General features: G+C 38.6%; 1 protein-coding gene across 4 annotated transcripts; it reads left to right on the top strand.

Annotated features, from left to right (window-relative positions):
- The first annotated feature begins 7,426 nt into the window (after positions 1–7,426).
- Positions 7,427–12,975, top strand: LOC129723144 (nose resistant to fluoxetine protein 6-like). 4 transcript variants are annotated; one of them, XM_055677149.1, is made up of 13 exons: positions 7,579–7,693; positions 7,748–8,014; positions 8,353–8,504; positions 8,572–8,718; positions 8,786–8,948; positions 9,005–9,136; positions 9,283–9,476; positions 9,532–9,873; positions 9,929–10,122; positions 10,183–10,333; positions 10,397–10,726; positions 10,790–10,904; positions 10,961–12,975. In XM_055677149.1, coding segments are annotated over exons 2-13 (1,989 nt in total). In that variant the 5' UTR covers positions 7,579–7,693; positions 7,748–8,013; the 3' UTR covers positions 11,029–12,975. The 4 variants fall into 4 exon arrangements, 3 of the variants coding, with proteins under 3 accessions (XP_055533123.1, XP_055533124.1, XP_055533125.1); XM_055677148.1 differs by lacking the exons at positions 7,579–7,693; positions 7,748–8,014 and adding an exon at positions 7,427–7,563 and having other exon boundaries at positions 10,961–12,974; XM_055677150.1 differs by lacking the exon at positions 7,579–7,693 and having other exon boundaries at positions 7,708–8,014.
- Positions 12,976–13,779: the final 804 nt, after the last annotated feature.

Here is a 13,779-nt window from a genome sequence, read left to right as displayed (position 1 = left end):
AAAGTATAAGGATTATTGCCTTAGCTTGAGAGATACCTTTAAACTATTCATTTGAACGTCTTAATAAAGACAGTTGATTTGACTTCACAGCAGCATTTCAAACTCTTCGCTTTTATTGTTTCAGTTCTTAGAGTAGTGAGGGGCAAAAGTACAAACTTAATTGTTTTTGCAACAGAACTATTGCAAGAAACTAACATAAAATTCGGTTTTGTTTTCAACCGGTACATTAACCATTTGTCTTTAAAACATAACGTATGCGTTAAAAAAATTGGATTTTTTTCTGGTGGTGATCAGTTTTCGCGACAAAATTGTTGGTTCTTACGGCTCAGGCTTGGCCAGAAATCCTCGATGGGCGGGCTCCGAAACTTGGATACCACATCGTTATTCAGCCTCTCCATCTCCTCCAACGATCGCTTCGAGTGGTGGGCCGACGTCAGATCCGGCCGAAACATCGCGTCTTTGGCCTTTTGGTATCTCTTGATGAACGACGCAACTTCCGGTAGGTACTTCGTACTATAAATTTCCCCGTTCACGGCCAGTCCGGAGTGAAAAGAGAGTAACTTTGACATCCCTTTCTCACTGATTGTCAGCCACAGCAGCACCTTCTTGGGAAACTTGGTGTGTGAAGTGAACTTCACCTCGGTGCTCACTTCCTTCGTGGTGGTGATAAAATAAGAAGTGCCCCGCCAGTCGTTGCCCTTCAAGGTGAGACAGGTCTCGTTGTCCATCACCACCGCCACGTCGTGATTTGCCGGGAAAATCGACTTGATTATCTTATTCAGGCGCTGCCGCTGCGTCATTACCTGCAGCTCCGAGACTAGTGGATGGGACTGGGACGTTATTTTCGTTTTTAACGAGTTTTTCGAATTATGTGTCCAGCATGAGAATTGCCCTTTTTGAAAAAAATACTCAAATGCGAGTTTTCACCCCGTATGCGGGGCAAAAGTACGCAATTTAAGGAGCAACTTTTTGAAATTACTTCCACAGGCCGTTTCTATGGTTTTGGGTGTTTTGGTGATATGCCCTGAAAATGGACATTTTGGAATAGATTCCACTGGAGCTTCTAAAGGCCATAGAATCAATTATAAAAAACAAGATCAAATACTTTCGGAATCGGGATAATGCTAAGAGATATGAAAATGACTCCAGACGAATCGGAAGTCACCATCATAAATTTGAAAATGGCACCTGGAGTTGATTTCCGGTCTCAAGGCATCATTATAATTCCAGAAACACACATATTGGTGCTCGGTCATTTTAAGTTGTTTTTTAGAAACCGGAACCCGCCATCTTGGAGTCCAAAAAAGTTGTCTAGGGTAATTTTATAGTCTCAGGGCATCATTATGGTTACGGAAATACTCATATTGCCTGGTATTTGGCCATATATTGTTTTCTAGAAAACGGAACTCGCCTTTTGGGAATGTAGGCATCATGTCGATTATGGAAATACGCACATTGGAAGGTATTCGACCATCTTAGGTTGTTTTCTAGAAACCAAAAGTCGCCATCTTGGAATTCAAAGTGCGTACTTTCACCCCACATTAAGTTTTTCAACTAGTTTGATTTTTATGGCAAACACAAAAATAACAACAAACCACAGTTATACAAGAGTTTTTTGTGTTCTGTTGTTTTCGAGTTTCTGTAGTTTCCGAATAAAAGAATCGTAATTCCCAAAACTAAGAAAATTAGATCGAAACAGCTCAAAACCAGTGATGGAAATGAAACGAATATGATGCAATCGTCGTTTATTCATCATATGTTCACTTCACGATGTGTACAGGCCGGGACTAAACTCGAATCCTCTCAACCCATAATGAAATGATGATAGGGTGCATAGGTTTCTGGGAGAAAACCAGAGGGGATTCACTGCTGTCAAATTTCATATATGTGTGTGTTATCGCAGATCAACTCTGGTCCATGACGTTTGTTGGTCCATGACGTTTGTTGGTCCATGATGTTTGTAACTATGAACAATAATGGGGGAAAAATGTGAATAGCTAAACAACATTCATGAAAGTTTTCCGCGGTTTCTCGAGTTTCGATGAAAAACATTCCAATTCTATAATATTTCACATCGATCAATTTCATGACCAAAAGGAATAAAAACCAAAACAAACACCATGTTGCCGAATATGTTGGTTACACGATTTTTGACAGATAGATCCCCCGTGGAGAAAACAAACACATGACTAGACTACATCAGCTCTGAGAAGCGATTCGATCGTTGCGTTTGTCTCTCCATAGGCCGGTAGTTACGGGAAGAAAGGATAGCAACAGGAGAAAATCATGTCGCCTGAACAGCAGCAGTGGTGTGGTGCGGTGTTAGGGAATGTGTGGGGGAAGAAACTACTTCGGCAGCGGTTGAGTTTAAGCGAGAGTAGGAGAGCATACACTGTCATTTTGTTTCTTTTTCTGACAAAAAATCATATTCATGAGTCAAAAGAATAAGGATATAACAAGTTCTGATCGCTCTGTGTAACAGAGACGAATAACTTCATATACCGAGTTGTGCACATTGAGAACCACGTGTTGTGGTGTGCACTAATGAATAGAAATATATCGTAAAGAGGAAAGCAAAAAGAGTGCACCAGCACCGATACTTTGTTTTTCGCATACTGATGACGATGTCAACGCATCCTAGGCTTGTTTTATTTCGATTCATTAATCGCTAGAGGTGATTTTTTTCCTTCGCTGCTCAGAACACAACTTCCCACCATTTAAACGGAATCTTATGCGTTTACATGTGTGATAAACTGACGTTTTAAAGCTGTAAATTCATACAATGTTACCTATTTGTTTTACTCTTATGTTTCAAAAAGGCCAATGTGTACTTTAGCCTCGTGTGTACTTTTGCCTCTCAATACTCGACTCTTTTTTAAGTTTTCACACCCCTGTCGATAGTGGCGTAAGGTGAACGGGTGACATCCGGGGCGGAAAATTTGGGTGTCACCACCACCAGATTGCAGTGAAATTATTTTGTTATCAAAAATTGTGAGTGTTAGTGTAGGGCTAACTAGAGCTCTACCAGGACCTGTGATCACTTAGAAATGAAACACACGAAGTCCTGTACGCGAGCATTCCATTCGCGGAATCACCTCTTTTGGATGATAGATAAAGATGATTGATTTTATTGAGTTGAAATTTTATTGGGGGAAATGTTAACAGACTGCAAAAATATGTTATGATGAATGTTGTCGTAAGGAGACAGATGTTGCAATATTCTTATGAAACAGCTCTTAACGCCATCTAATTTGAACATTTACAATTTTAGATTAGTTGTAAAATTGGTTCAATTACACTATAAAAAATGACTATTTTATCTCAGATATGTTGGGGTAAAAATATTATTAAAATAATTGTTTGATTGATTAACAGAAATAAACATTGAAGCTTTAACACCAAAGGGTTCGAACCTTGGTGTTCAGATTTTTTGATGGCGCGACGAAGAAATTAGAGTCGGTCACGCTACGTTATCACATCTGGTCAACAGAATCGTTAGTGATACCTAGGAAAAAGAGAAAGAAGGCCACATGAGCCTTTACAGTCGTCTTTGCAGACAGATAATTTTACAGTGCTATTAATTTTTTATGATACAATATCAGCGATATAGAATCGTAATTATTTAGAAAGAGCTTGAAATAATTTACAATTATTTAAAAAAAACTTTAGAATCTTTTTTATCAGGAAGAGTAATATTTATTGTAAAATGGAGTACACGTTTCCAGAAAGAGATGCCATGCAGTGCATCCCAGAATATGACGGATCGGTAGTCGAACTAGAAGCGTTCATTTACCATATTGAACATTTTGCCCCAAAAATACCTGAAGGAGTGCCACACACTTCTCTGATTTATATAATTTTATTGAAATTGAAAGGCAAAGCAGCTGCCGCGATACACAAAGTAAGAGCAGATACTTGGCAACAGGTCAAGCAGAATCTTTACAAGGAATTTGGAGAAAATATATCTATAGGAGCGGTAATTATTCAGGTAGAAACGTTGAGGCAGGGAGTGTATGAGACCTTCCCTGAATACAAAAGAAGAGTACTTAAAATTAAGAGACAAATCGACTTCTATGAAAACAAATGTGAGAAGTCTTGTATGATAGTGAGTCTCCGGTTACATTGTATAGCAGGACTGCACGACAGCTTATTGAAAGAAGCCGCCGGAGGTAGAGAAGCGCTGAAATTAGAAAAGCTGCTTGATTACTTAGAAAATTATGAACAGGAGATCAAACATATCACCGATATTGAGAACCGGTTGCGTGGCTTTGAATTGCTTGAAAAACAGCACGCCGCGCTCAAGCATTGTATCAGAAGCAGAAATATTCTCTCAATCAACCACACGGGTACGAGTTATAGAAAAAAGGGGTTCAAAAGAGATAGGCATATCAGTCGCAGAACTAGAAATTATGAAAGATATAGCGGGAATCGGCCCAGTTATAACAAGCACGACGCTCATAGGAATTGGCGTAATCAGGAGAACTATGCCAGAAACAGGCAGCACAATTATTATGGTCAGAGCGGATCAATGAACGGACGGTCCGATCACTCGTGCGACCGCAGACACCGAAATATTTTGAGTATAAGACATACTGGAAGCTGGGATAGAATATACCCAAAACAAGTTATAAAAGATCCATTTGCACAAGAGTACTTCAGCGATGACTTCGCAGAATTGTGTCAGAACGTCGACTGGCGTATGTGCACAGATGAACCCAGCAACATAGAAATAGCCGATTGGAGGACCGCATGCAATCACATAAGAGACAACAGTGCTTGTGTGGCTAAGCGCGTCTATTATAAGTTATAATTTTGCTTAAATATTAACCTGTGTAACTCAGAGCGGAGAGACTCTTCTCCTCCGACCTGAGTTATCGCCTATCTAGCGGTTCTATTCTAACCTATAGTATTTATTACTCTGTTTCGTTTTCGAGTTGAATTTTAGTACATATTATTATACCGCCGACGTTATAGAGCGCGGGCATCGAAGCACGTGCGAGAGCGTACGGTATTTGTTCGCGCGCTAATTGTGAGTATCCGAGAGCGCGCAAGCTCTCGGTACCGTGTAGTCAGCCTATACACCAGAGAGACGCCGAGACACTCACCGTTAAGGCAACTGTCAACATCAAAACGGGCGAGCTGTATAATTTTGCATGGCCGTTTTGCGATTTGATGTTGACAGTTGCCTTAACGGTGAGTGTCTCGGCGTCTCTCTGGTGTATAGGCTGACTAGTACCGTGCGCAACCGTGAGCGCCTATGGGTAACCGTGAGTGACGCTGTGCCTCCGGCTTCTGTTTTGCTTATAGTTAAATTGAAAAGGTAAACATTGTGTGGCATGCTCGTTAGGATATTAACATTTCGTAAGCCACCGGTCAGTTGGCGACTCATAACTAGGAAGTTTGGTTACTGTTCTGAAGGTATCATAATAAGGATGTTTTGTTCTGTTCGGTTGAGTTTATAATACAAAAATGCCTTGATGTCGTTCTGTTCAGCCAACAATTCATAATAAGGATGCTCTAGAATGCTATGTTATTGTAACTTGGTTTTTTGCGAGTAAAGTAAACACTTCTGCAAGCTAATGTTCTAGTTTATGTTGAAATTGTTTTGATTCTCTACAGTATTGAGTAAGCTCGGCAGCAAACTATGGTTTTTAGCCTGAATTCTGATACATCGTGACGGAACATTGGGTAATCTTCGCGGGGTGTGACGTCACATTAGCACGTTAGTTTTCATTTGAACTAAATCTATTCATTTTTGAAAAATTCGTTGAGATTATACTCTTAGATGCAAATTTATATAATTTTCGAGAGTTTCACCGTGACTTCCACCTAATTAATAATTAATGTCACGGATGTCACCTTTTTCAACGTAGGAAAAATTTTCCTCATGGGTGTCACCCCTGGAGGGTGACAACCGTGGTGGACCCCCCCCCCTCCCATGCTACGCCAGTGCCTGTCGATGAATAGCAGTGGCAACTTTCCTCTGTTGGATATTGCTCCCTAAACCATCACAGCTGAAGCGTTCTGGAATTGTTCCACTCCTCTCTCACCGGCTGGAATAACACGAAGACATGCTATATACGCACGATCATTATGCTTGTTCAAAACAGCCTCCGAGGTGAACAATATTTCATCTGGAAAAAATTGTATGCGCATCTGCTGTGGCAATCGAGATCTTTCAACTCTGCCGGCAATATTACTGCGAGATAATCCGTGAATCCGTGATTGGTTTTTGCATAGTCCATTTCACGAGTCATTTATCTTCCCGACTGGGCTGGATTTCTGCTTGGGGACAACCGTGCCAGTTTCTTCGAATCGGTTGGTTCTCTACCTAAATTCATTGCATTTTTCCACAAAAAAAGTCCTTATCACTCACAAGTGATCTATAAACAAGTGTCACAATCGAAACAAACACAGTTGATTAACAGGGTAGGCCTCTCGATGAGAATAGAGCCACTCAAAAGCTCGTATCACTTTTACGGTGACACCTTGTAATAAAAGATTATTGTTCTGGTTACAGGAAAAACCCTCGAAGTATAGCGAAAATACGTTGTCATAACTTATCTTTAGATGATACATGACGAATTTCTGAATTTGTACTTACAGTATCAAATGGTGCGCACGGGCATTCAAAAAAGAATAGAAGCTAGTGAAAGCTACAAAACCTAGTGATATTTTAAGACCGTCAGAGAAAGTAATAGCACACCTAAAACTTGCTGTCATCTTCATAACTTTCGTTTGCCGTGTATTCAGTTAGCTGCATTCTGTTGTTTATAAACAAGAGCCAAAGAAAAGGGAAAAATGAACTGTTTTACGTGCATGTCAAAAATGCGAAGGTTTTCCATTTCCAGGACTAAATAATATTACGTTCTAATGTCTGGTGTTACCATAACGGAGCAATTATTCTTGCGTTTGCAAAAAACGCAGTTGAATGGATGAACATGAGCAATAAATACCCAGCAGTAGGTATCAATAAAATTCTCAGTGTAAGTATAGGATAATTAAAAGATTACTTAAATGAGCATACTTCACTGGTAATGACTGTAAGATTTACTCGTCATTTAATCGAACTTGGTTAACATTTTTTTCCTTATGACGTTTCCTTAGCATTTTTTTCCCGAAGTGATTGTTATACTTTCATACGACGGTAAAATAAATGATGTGACATCGCGTGGCAGGGTCACCACTTCTGTTACGTTAAACACTGAGCTAAGCGGAGTATTTACAGCATCGTTTAAAAATTATGACTGTATTAACTCTTCAGGGACCGAATCAAGGAAAACAATATTAAAATACTCGTGATTACTCGGATGCCGTTGTAGAATTTACCAGCCTACTAGCGCCGACTCTGCAAGGTAGTGACTCGAAAGCATCATTAGAACAGATTCATTTAGTATTAAGAAAACCCATTAAGAAACGCGAGTAACTTACTGATGCGTAGTCTAGTTTTGTGTCTCGTAGTCTTTGGATGTTGATTTGTGGACATGGCTGGCTGGGTGATATTGTGTTCCTTCGTGTTAGGGCTACTGGTGACTGTTGCTGCCAGTGGAGATTTCATTGAACGTAATGTTGGAATTTTATCACGATCCATTAATTTTGATTGAAATTCCTGTGTTGAAAATAATTCAAGTGTCGGACTTTCATAGAACATATTGTTGGTAGCGCCTCTCATCTGGAGGAAATTGACATATTTGTAACCAACATACAATGAAGGAAAAACCTTAATTCTATCTAATCAATTTTTCAGATAACAATATTCGTTGTAGGTTGAAATTAAGTTTAACTTAAAAGCACCACATTGTAACACATTGTGTGCAATAATTATTCACTTATTCGTGAATTACTTGAATATTGTATACCAATTGCGAATAGTTTTCATAGTTCACTCAATGTAATGTAAAAAACTAAGTCTAATAAATATATCACACTTGTGCCTTGGAATAAACTTAGAGTCATCCTCCCGCGTTAAGTTTTTTAGTGAACTGTTTTTATGTATGAAAAAAAGTACAGAAAAGTAAGCGTGTCGCGTAGTTAAGGTGAAACCTTATTGAATCCAAAAATGGCCGATTTCGAGTCACCACTTTGAATTTTCGAAAGCACAAGACTCGGAAATGGTTGATGCGTTCCCTGTGAAAATGCTATTTTATGATTGCTGTGGTGAAGCAAACATAAAATAAAATTTTCATAAGAAACGCAATGAGTATTTCCGAGTCTTGTGCTTTTGAAAATTCGAAGTGGTGAGTCGAAGTCGGCCATTTTTGGATTCAATGAGGTTTCACCTTAAAGCATTTTATTGCTATATGTAAACTGAAGTAGTGCTTAACGATTGACAAAAAAATCTTCCCACTCTAGTGCAGCAGTACCACCGAATGCCAAAACTCTCCGAGCTGGATAATTACGACCAATGCTTGCAGGAAATGCCAACCGACCGGATAGCCACCTATTGTATGGTTCGTTTGGTCATCAAACCCGACAACCGCTCCGATGTCTGGCGAATAATTGAGGTTTAAGATGCATTGACTGCACTAAATAGCGTGTTTAACTAATCGCCGTTGATTTTTCCACCAACAGGACTTTTCGAGCGATCGAAAACGGCACTACGATCATCGACATCTCGCCCGGGGAGTTTGCGTAGATCATTGTAAGCAATTAGTGAAAGGATTTTCTAACAGCACCAAAGAAGCCTTGCGTGTAAAAAAGTTTGACATTGATTTTGCAGTAAGTTAACGGTCGCCCTTGTTTTTACATTTTAACATGTGTAATAAGTAGAGATTTTGATTTGCAGTACACATTTGATACGGCAGTTTTCAAGGATACGCAGCTTAATAGGGAACGTTACGGAGATCTTCTTGATGTTTGCTTGAATTACAAACTAAACCAGACACATCAACTGAAAGCGTACACTGAAATAGAAGTTTGCAGTAACAACAACGAAATAACCGAATATGGTAATATTCTAATTGGAAAAACGGTAAATGATTGTTAAAATCGCTTTCTCTTGCAGATTGGTTGGACATACTGTTTCTGGTTGTTTTACTATCTGCTATCAGTCTTACGGTATTCTCCAGTTGGTATGACGCAAGTACCAATACAAAGCAAAATGATGCGCATTACAAAACGAACCTAGATTCTAGAAGTAAGTCAATTTTTTTGGATTGTGAGAAACCTACAACGACCGAAAACTTTCACTCATTCACTCAATTTCGTTAACATTTTTAACATTTTCACGTTTTTATTGCAAATCAAGAATTATCGTTTCATGAAAAAAAACCTTCGTTCTAGAGAAAATGATTGGCGTGTCCTTCTCCATCCTTCGAAATTGGTATCGATTGACGTCCCGCTCACAGGATACGCTGAGCAAACAGCTGAGATTTTTTCAACCGATTCGTTTTATCACCATGAATCTCGTTATCTTGGGTCACGCAGCACTTTTGTATAACGTTTTCTCCACCCAAAATACCGCCGAAGCGGAGATGGTACATACTACATATCTGGTGTATGCACTAATTAACTATTTCTTACCATCCGTAGGCGTACCATAACATTTTCACCATGCTTTCCACTGGTGGCGTACAGTTTACCCAGACCTTTTTTGTTATGAGCGGATTTTTGCTGGCGGTACACATTATGTTACATGCAGGTCAACGCAAGGAGAAACTGGGTTTTCTGTACTTTCTGAGAGCCATTTTCTTACGGTACATTCGACTAACACCGGTCTATGCCTTTATAATATTGCTGCATTCCACATGGCTGGCAAAATTTAACGATGGACCACTTTGGAAGCACGGAACAGACACTGAGCGGAGTTTCTGCCGAAGCAACTGGTGGACGAATTTACTATACGTAAACAATTATGTTAATGCCAATCAACCCGTAAGTTTAAGATGTTTGACACGACAATGCAACAAATCTCATTTATTCATTCCAGTGCGTTCAGCAAGGCTGGTACCTCGGATGTGATTTTCAACTTTTTGCTGTTGGTGTTCTTTTAATGATTATAATCAACAGATTTCGTAAATTTACCGTTTCCATCCTTGTAACAGCAGTCATGGGATCCTATGTGATACCAGCGTTATTTGTCTACTATCAAAAGCTGGAAGGAGTGTTTCTAGTAACGCTTGAGTAGGTTCTTGCATTTTAGGGTACTCCTCCAATGATACATCAATGTAATCCTATTTTCAGAGCCCAGCGATTCGTTTTTTGGTTCGATGATTTGTACCTAAAGGCGTACATCCCCTTTCACGTCAACATTGGTAATTACTTAGCTGGGATAATAGCAGGTTTATTATTTTTGTATTTACAAGAGAAAAACATAAACGTCGCCAAGAAGATGGTAAACCTACTATCCTTTGATTTTCTCCTGCAAATTAACGTAACACGATTATCATTGTTGCAGTGGTTCTGTATTCTATGGTATCTGACATATCCAGTTGCATTATTCAGTCTAATGATACACTACATGTTCTACGTATACGATTTCGAAAAACCCTCGATCTGGATGGCTATCTATTTTCCGCTGATGAAACATTCGTGGGGATTGTTCGTTGGCATTGTTTTTCTCGGTTTCATGCACGGAATCGCGCCTCCACTGAGTCGAATTTTGGACCACAGGATATTTGAACCGCTGGGAAGAATTAGCTACGCTGCTTACCTGTGCCACGTTTTTGTGATGCGGGTAGTTTTTCTTCCCAATCGATCTCCGTATTATTTCAGTCCCATGGCACTGGTGAGTGGAAGCAGGTTACATAGCTTGTGATTTGGATCTTTCTACAATAATACTTCATTGTAGCTCACTTCTACGGGTGCATCAGTTGTGCTTTCATATCTGATGGCGATATGTTTATGTTTACTGTTGGAGTTACCTTTTTCCGCCTTCCAGAAACAGCTCGTGGGACCATTGCAGAGTAAACTTACAATTATTTATTTACTTCCGTTTTTGTAATACAAGTTCATTTTTTAGGCAAACCACCCAGTCAAGATGACTTGGCCAATATCACTACAAATGTTCACAACAATTCAGCAACATAGTATAATAAGTAAAATTTATGGGAAAAAGTTGCATGAACTGGTTTTTACTGTACCACGTTTTTTTTGGATAAATTCATGCTGGACTGATATTCGCAGCTACGTAGCAATTGTTTCAAGTTTTCTTAGCACTTTGAGACCCTTGGACAACTGCTATGTAATGTATTTCCATTTTTTTTATTATTCTAGAACCCAAAAACGGATGAGTTTTTGGATCAATCACGTTACTTTTGCTTTTCTCTTCACATCTATTAACGTTTCTAACGCTTTAGATAAGCATCAGAATAGGATCATATAGTTAAGAAAAAGCATAGGAGAAGTTAATAAAATTTAGTGCAATAAATCTCGAACATCAAGTTGACAAAAAAAACAATTCTCAACACAAATTATCAACACCAGTGGATGTTAAAAATAACAACCTATCTTTTATGAAAAACAAAATCATTTGAGAAGTTTATTAGGATATTATGACAAAAAAAATTTGAAGCAGCTTGCAGCAATCATACAAGATTGTTAAACTTTAAAAGCCGTTTACTCGGAATAATGTTTTGGCACTTGGTTCGGTTTGGCTGCACACCGACCATTAGTGTTTGTGTTTTTCTATTGGGCCTGTTACTCGTACTAATCACTATATCTCTACCACGAGTTTATGCCGGGCCGCTTTTTTTGTTGTTCGAACTTTTTGAAATTCACCTCGTCGTGTATTTTACAAAAGGAACAGAAAGTTCAAGCTTGGACCATACAAAACTCTTTTGTAAAATCTCGCACCTAGGTGCCTTTCCACTAGTTCGTTGTATAGCTGAGTTCATTTCTACGTGGAAGAGTTCTACGCGTTCAAGTATAACTTGGTTCAAGTATTTCATCGCAATTCACTAACAAGTCAGGAGTTCCCCAAAGAAGCAACTTGGGATCCTTACTATTTGCGCTGTTTTTTAATGACGCCACACTTCGGCTGGGTGATGGTTGCAAACTGGCGTATGCAGACGACTTGAATTTGTTTTTCGAACTATCGGAGACTGTCGTCGTCTACGTTTTGCCTTTCTCTTAGAAATTGCCTTTCTCCTAGAAAGGTATAGCAATCGCTGAAAAAACTAAAGGTATTAAAGTGCTCCAGAGGGCCGAATGTCGTATATCATTCGACTTAGTTCGACGAGCTGAGCATTTTCTGTATGTATGTGTGTATGTGTGTGTGTATGTGCAACTTTTTTCCCTCACTCACTTTTCTCAGAGACGGCTCGACGATTTCCGTGAAATTAATTGCAAATGAAAGGTGTAGTTACCCCATAGGTTGCTATTGAATTTCATTGTAATCGGATTTTTGGTTTAGAGGTTATGTATCAAAATGTAAAAATCACGAAATATCAATATCTCAGAAACTACACAATCGATTTTAACAAAACTGATGTCAAATGAGCGGGCTATCTTCAGAATTCTTAACTTATAAATTTTATAAAGATTAAACATATGGTTCAGAAGTTATGTAAAGAAATGTTTTCCAGAGGCTGTTTAAACTCACTCACTTTTCTCAGAGATGGCTGAACCGATTTTCACAAAATTAGTCTCGAATGAAAGGCCTAGTTGTCCCATAGGTTGCTATTGAATTTCATTGTAATCGGTTTGTAACTTTGTCCGTTATTTATAAAAATGTCAAATCACGTTATAAAAGCAAAGTATATACCAAAGACTGCTTAAAGTCACTTAATTTTCTCAAAAATGGTTAGACCGGTTTTCACGAAATTAGTTGAAAATGAAAGGTCTAGTGGCCTCATAACACCCTATTGAACTTCATTGTAATCGGATTTTTAGTTTAGGCACCGTGTATCAAAATGTGGAAATCACGAAATTTCATCATCTCAGAAACTAACAACCAATTTAAACAAAACTGGTGCCAAATGAACGGCCTGTCTTGAAAATCCTTAACTAATGATTAAACATGTGGTTCAAAATTATGTATAAAATAAATGTATAAAAGAAGGAAATCACGTTTTGAAAAGAAACATATTCCAAAGACTGCTAAAGCTCACTCAATTTTTTCAGAATGGTTGGACCGATTTTCACTAAATTAGTCTCAAATAAAAGATCTAGTTGCGCAATGTTATCGGACTTTAACTTCGTCCGTTATGTATGAAATTGTAAAAATCACAAAACTTAATAAGGTATTACAGAAACTACACAACCGATCTGAACATAGTTGGATTCAATGAACCAAATAAACTTGTCTTTGAAACCATCATAATGTTTGAGCATGTGGCTTAAAAGTTATGGAAAGAAAAGTGGCTCGGAGACTGTTTAAAACTATAGCAACGATCAAAATATGTGGCCTCAACATTTTTCAAATTTGATGTTGTACTATAACCAGATTAGGCAAAATTTGGCCATTTTAGGAAGTATTCCGGCAACCAGTGAAGTAGTCAGGGAGACTACGGGTTCAAGTCCCGTCTGGATGCGATATGTTTTTCCAAATCTGTATCATATTTTCAGTTCGCTTATTTTTCGCTTCCTCGGCTGCACACACTGTCTGCCTTTAATGAACTTGAATGTTAACGGGTAAAAGCCGTTGTTAAAGATAGAAATTAATTCGAAAAAAATTAGCCACCTTCCGTTGTTGTGTTGCACTTGCAGGCATAACTCAGACTGGCTTTGGTCTCGATCACACAGGTCTATAAGAGTTATCAGTTATTTCATGGTATTTGCATGTGTGAGTGTTAATGTATGCTCATATGTGTGTGAATGTTAGGTTTTGAATGTTCGTTA

This window comes from Wyeomyia smithii, chromosome 2, assembly GCF_029784165.1.
Source record: "Wyeomyia smithii strain HCP4-BCI-WySm-NY-G18 chromosome 2, ASM2978416v1, whole genome shotgun sequence".
Taxonomy (NCBI): domain Eukaryota; kingdom Metazoa; phylum Arthropoda; class Insecta; order Diptera; family Culicidae; genus Wyeomyia; species Wyeomyia smithii.
This window is presented reverse-complemented; position numbering and strand designations above follow the sequence as displayed.

Bases quoted from the DNA above. Each gene is read 5' to 3' on its own strand.
- LOC129723144 (XM_055677148.1), top strand. From the start codon at position 7,485: ATGGCTGGCTGGGTGATATTGTGTTCCTTCGTGTTAGGGCTACTGGTG. The intron at 8,949-9,004 runs GTAATATTCTAA...TTTCTCTTGCAG, and splicing joins CAACGAAATAACCGAATATG to ATTGGTTGGACATACTGTTT. The intron at 9,477-9,531 runs GTACATACTACA...TACCATCCGTAG, and splicing joins ATACCGCCGAAGCGGAGATG to GCGTACCATAACATTTTCAC.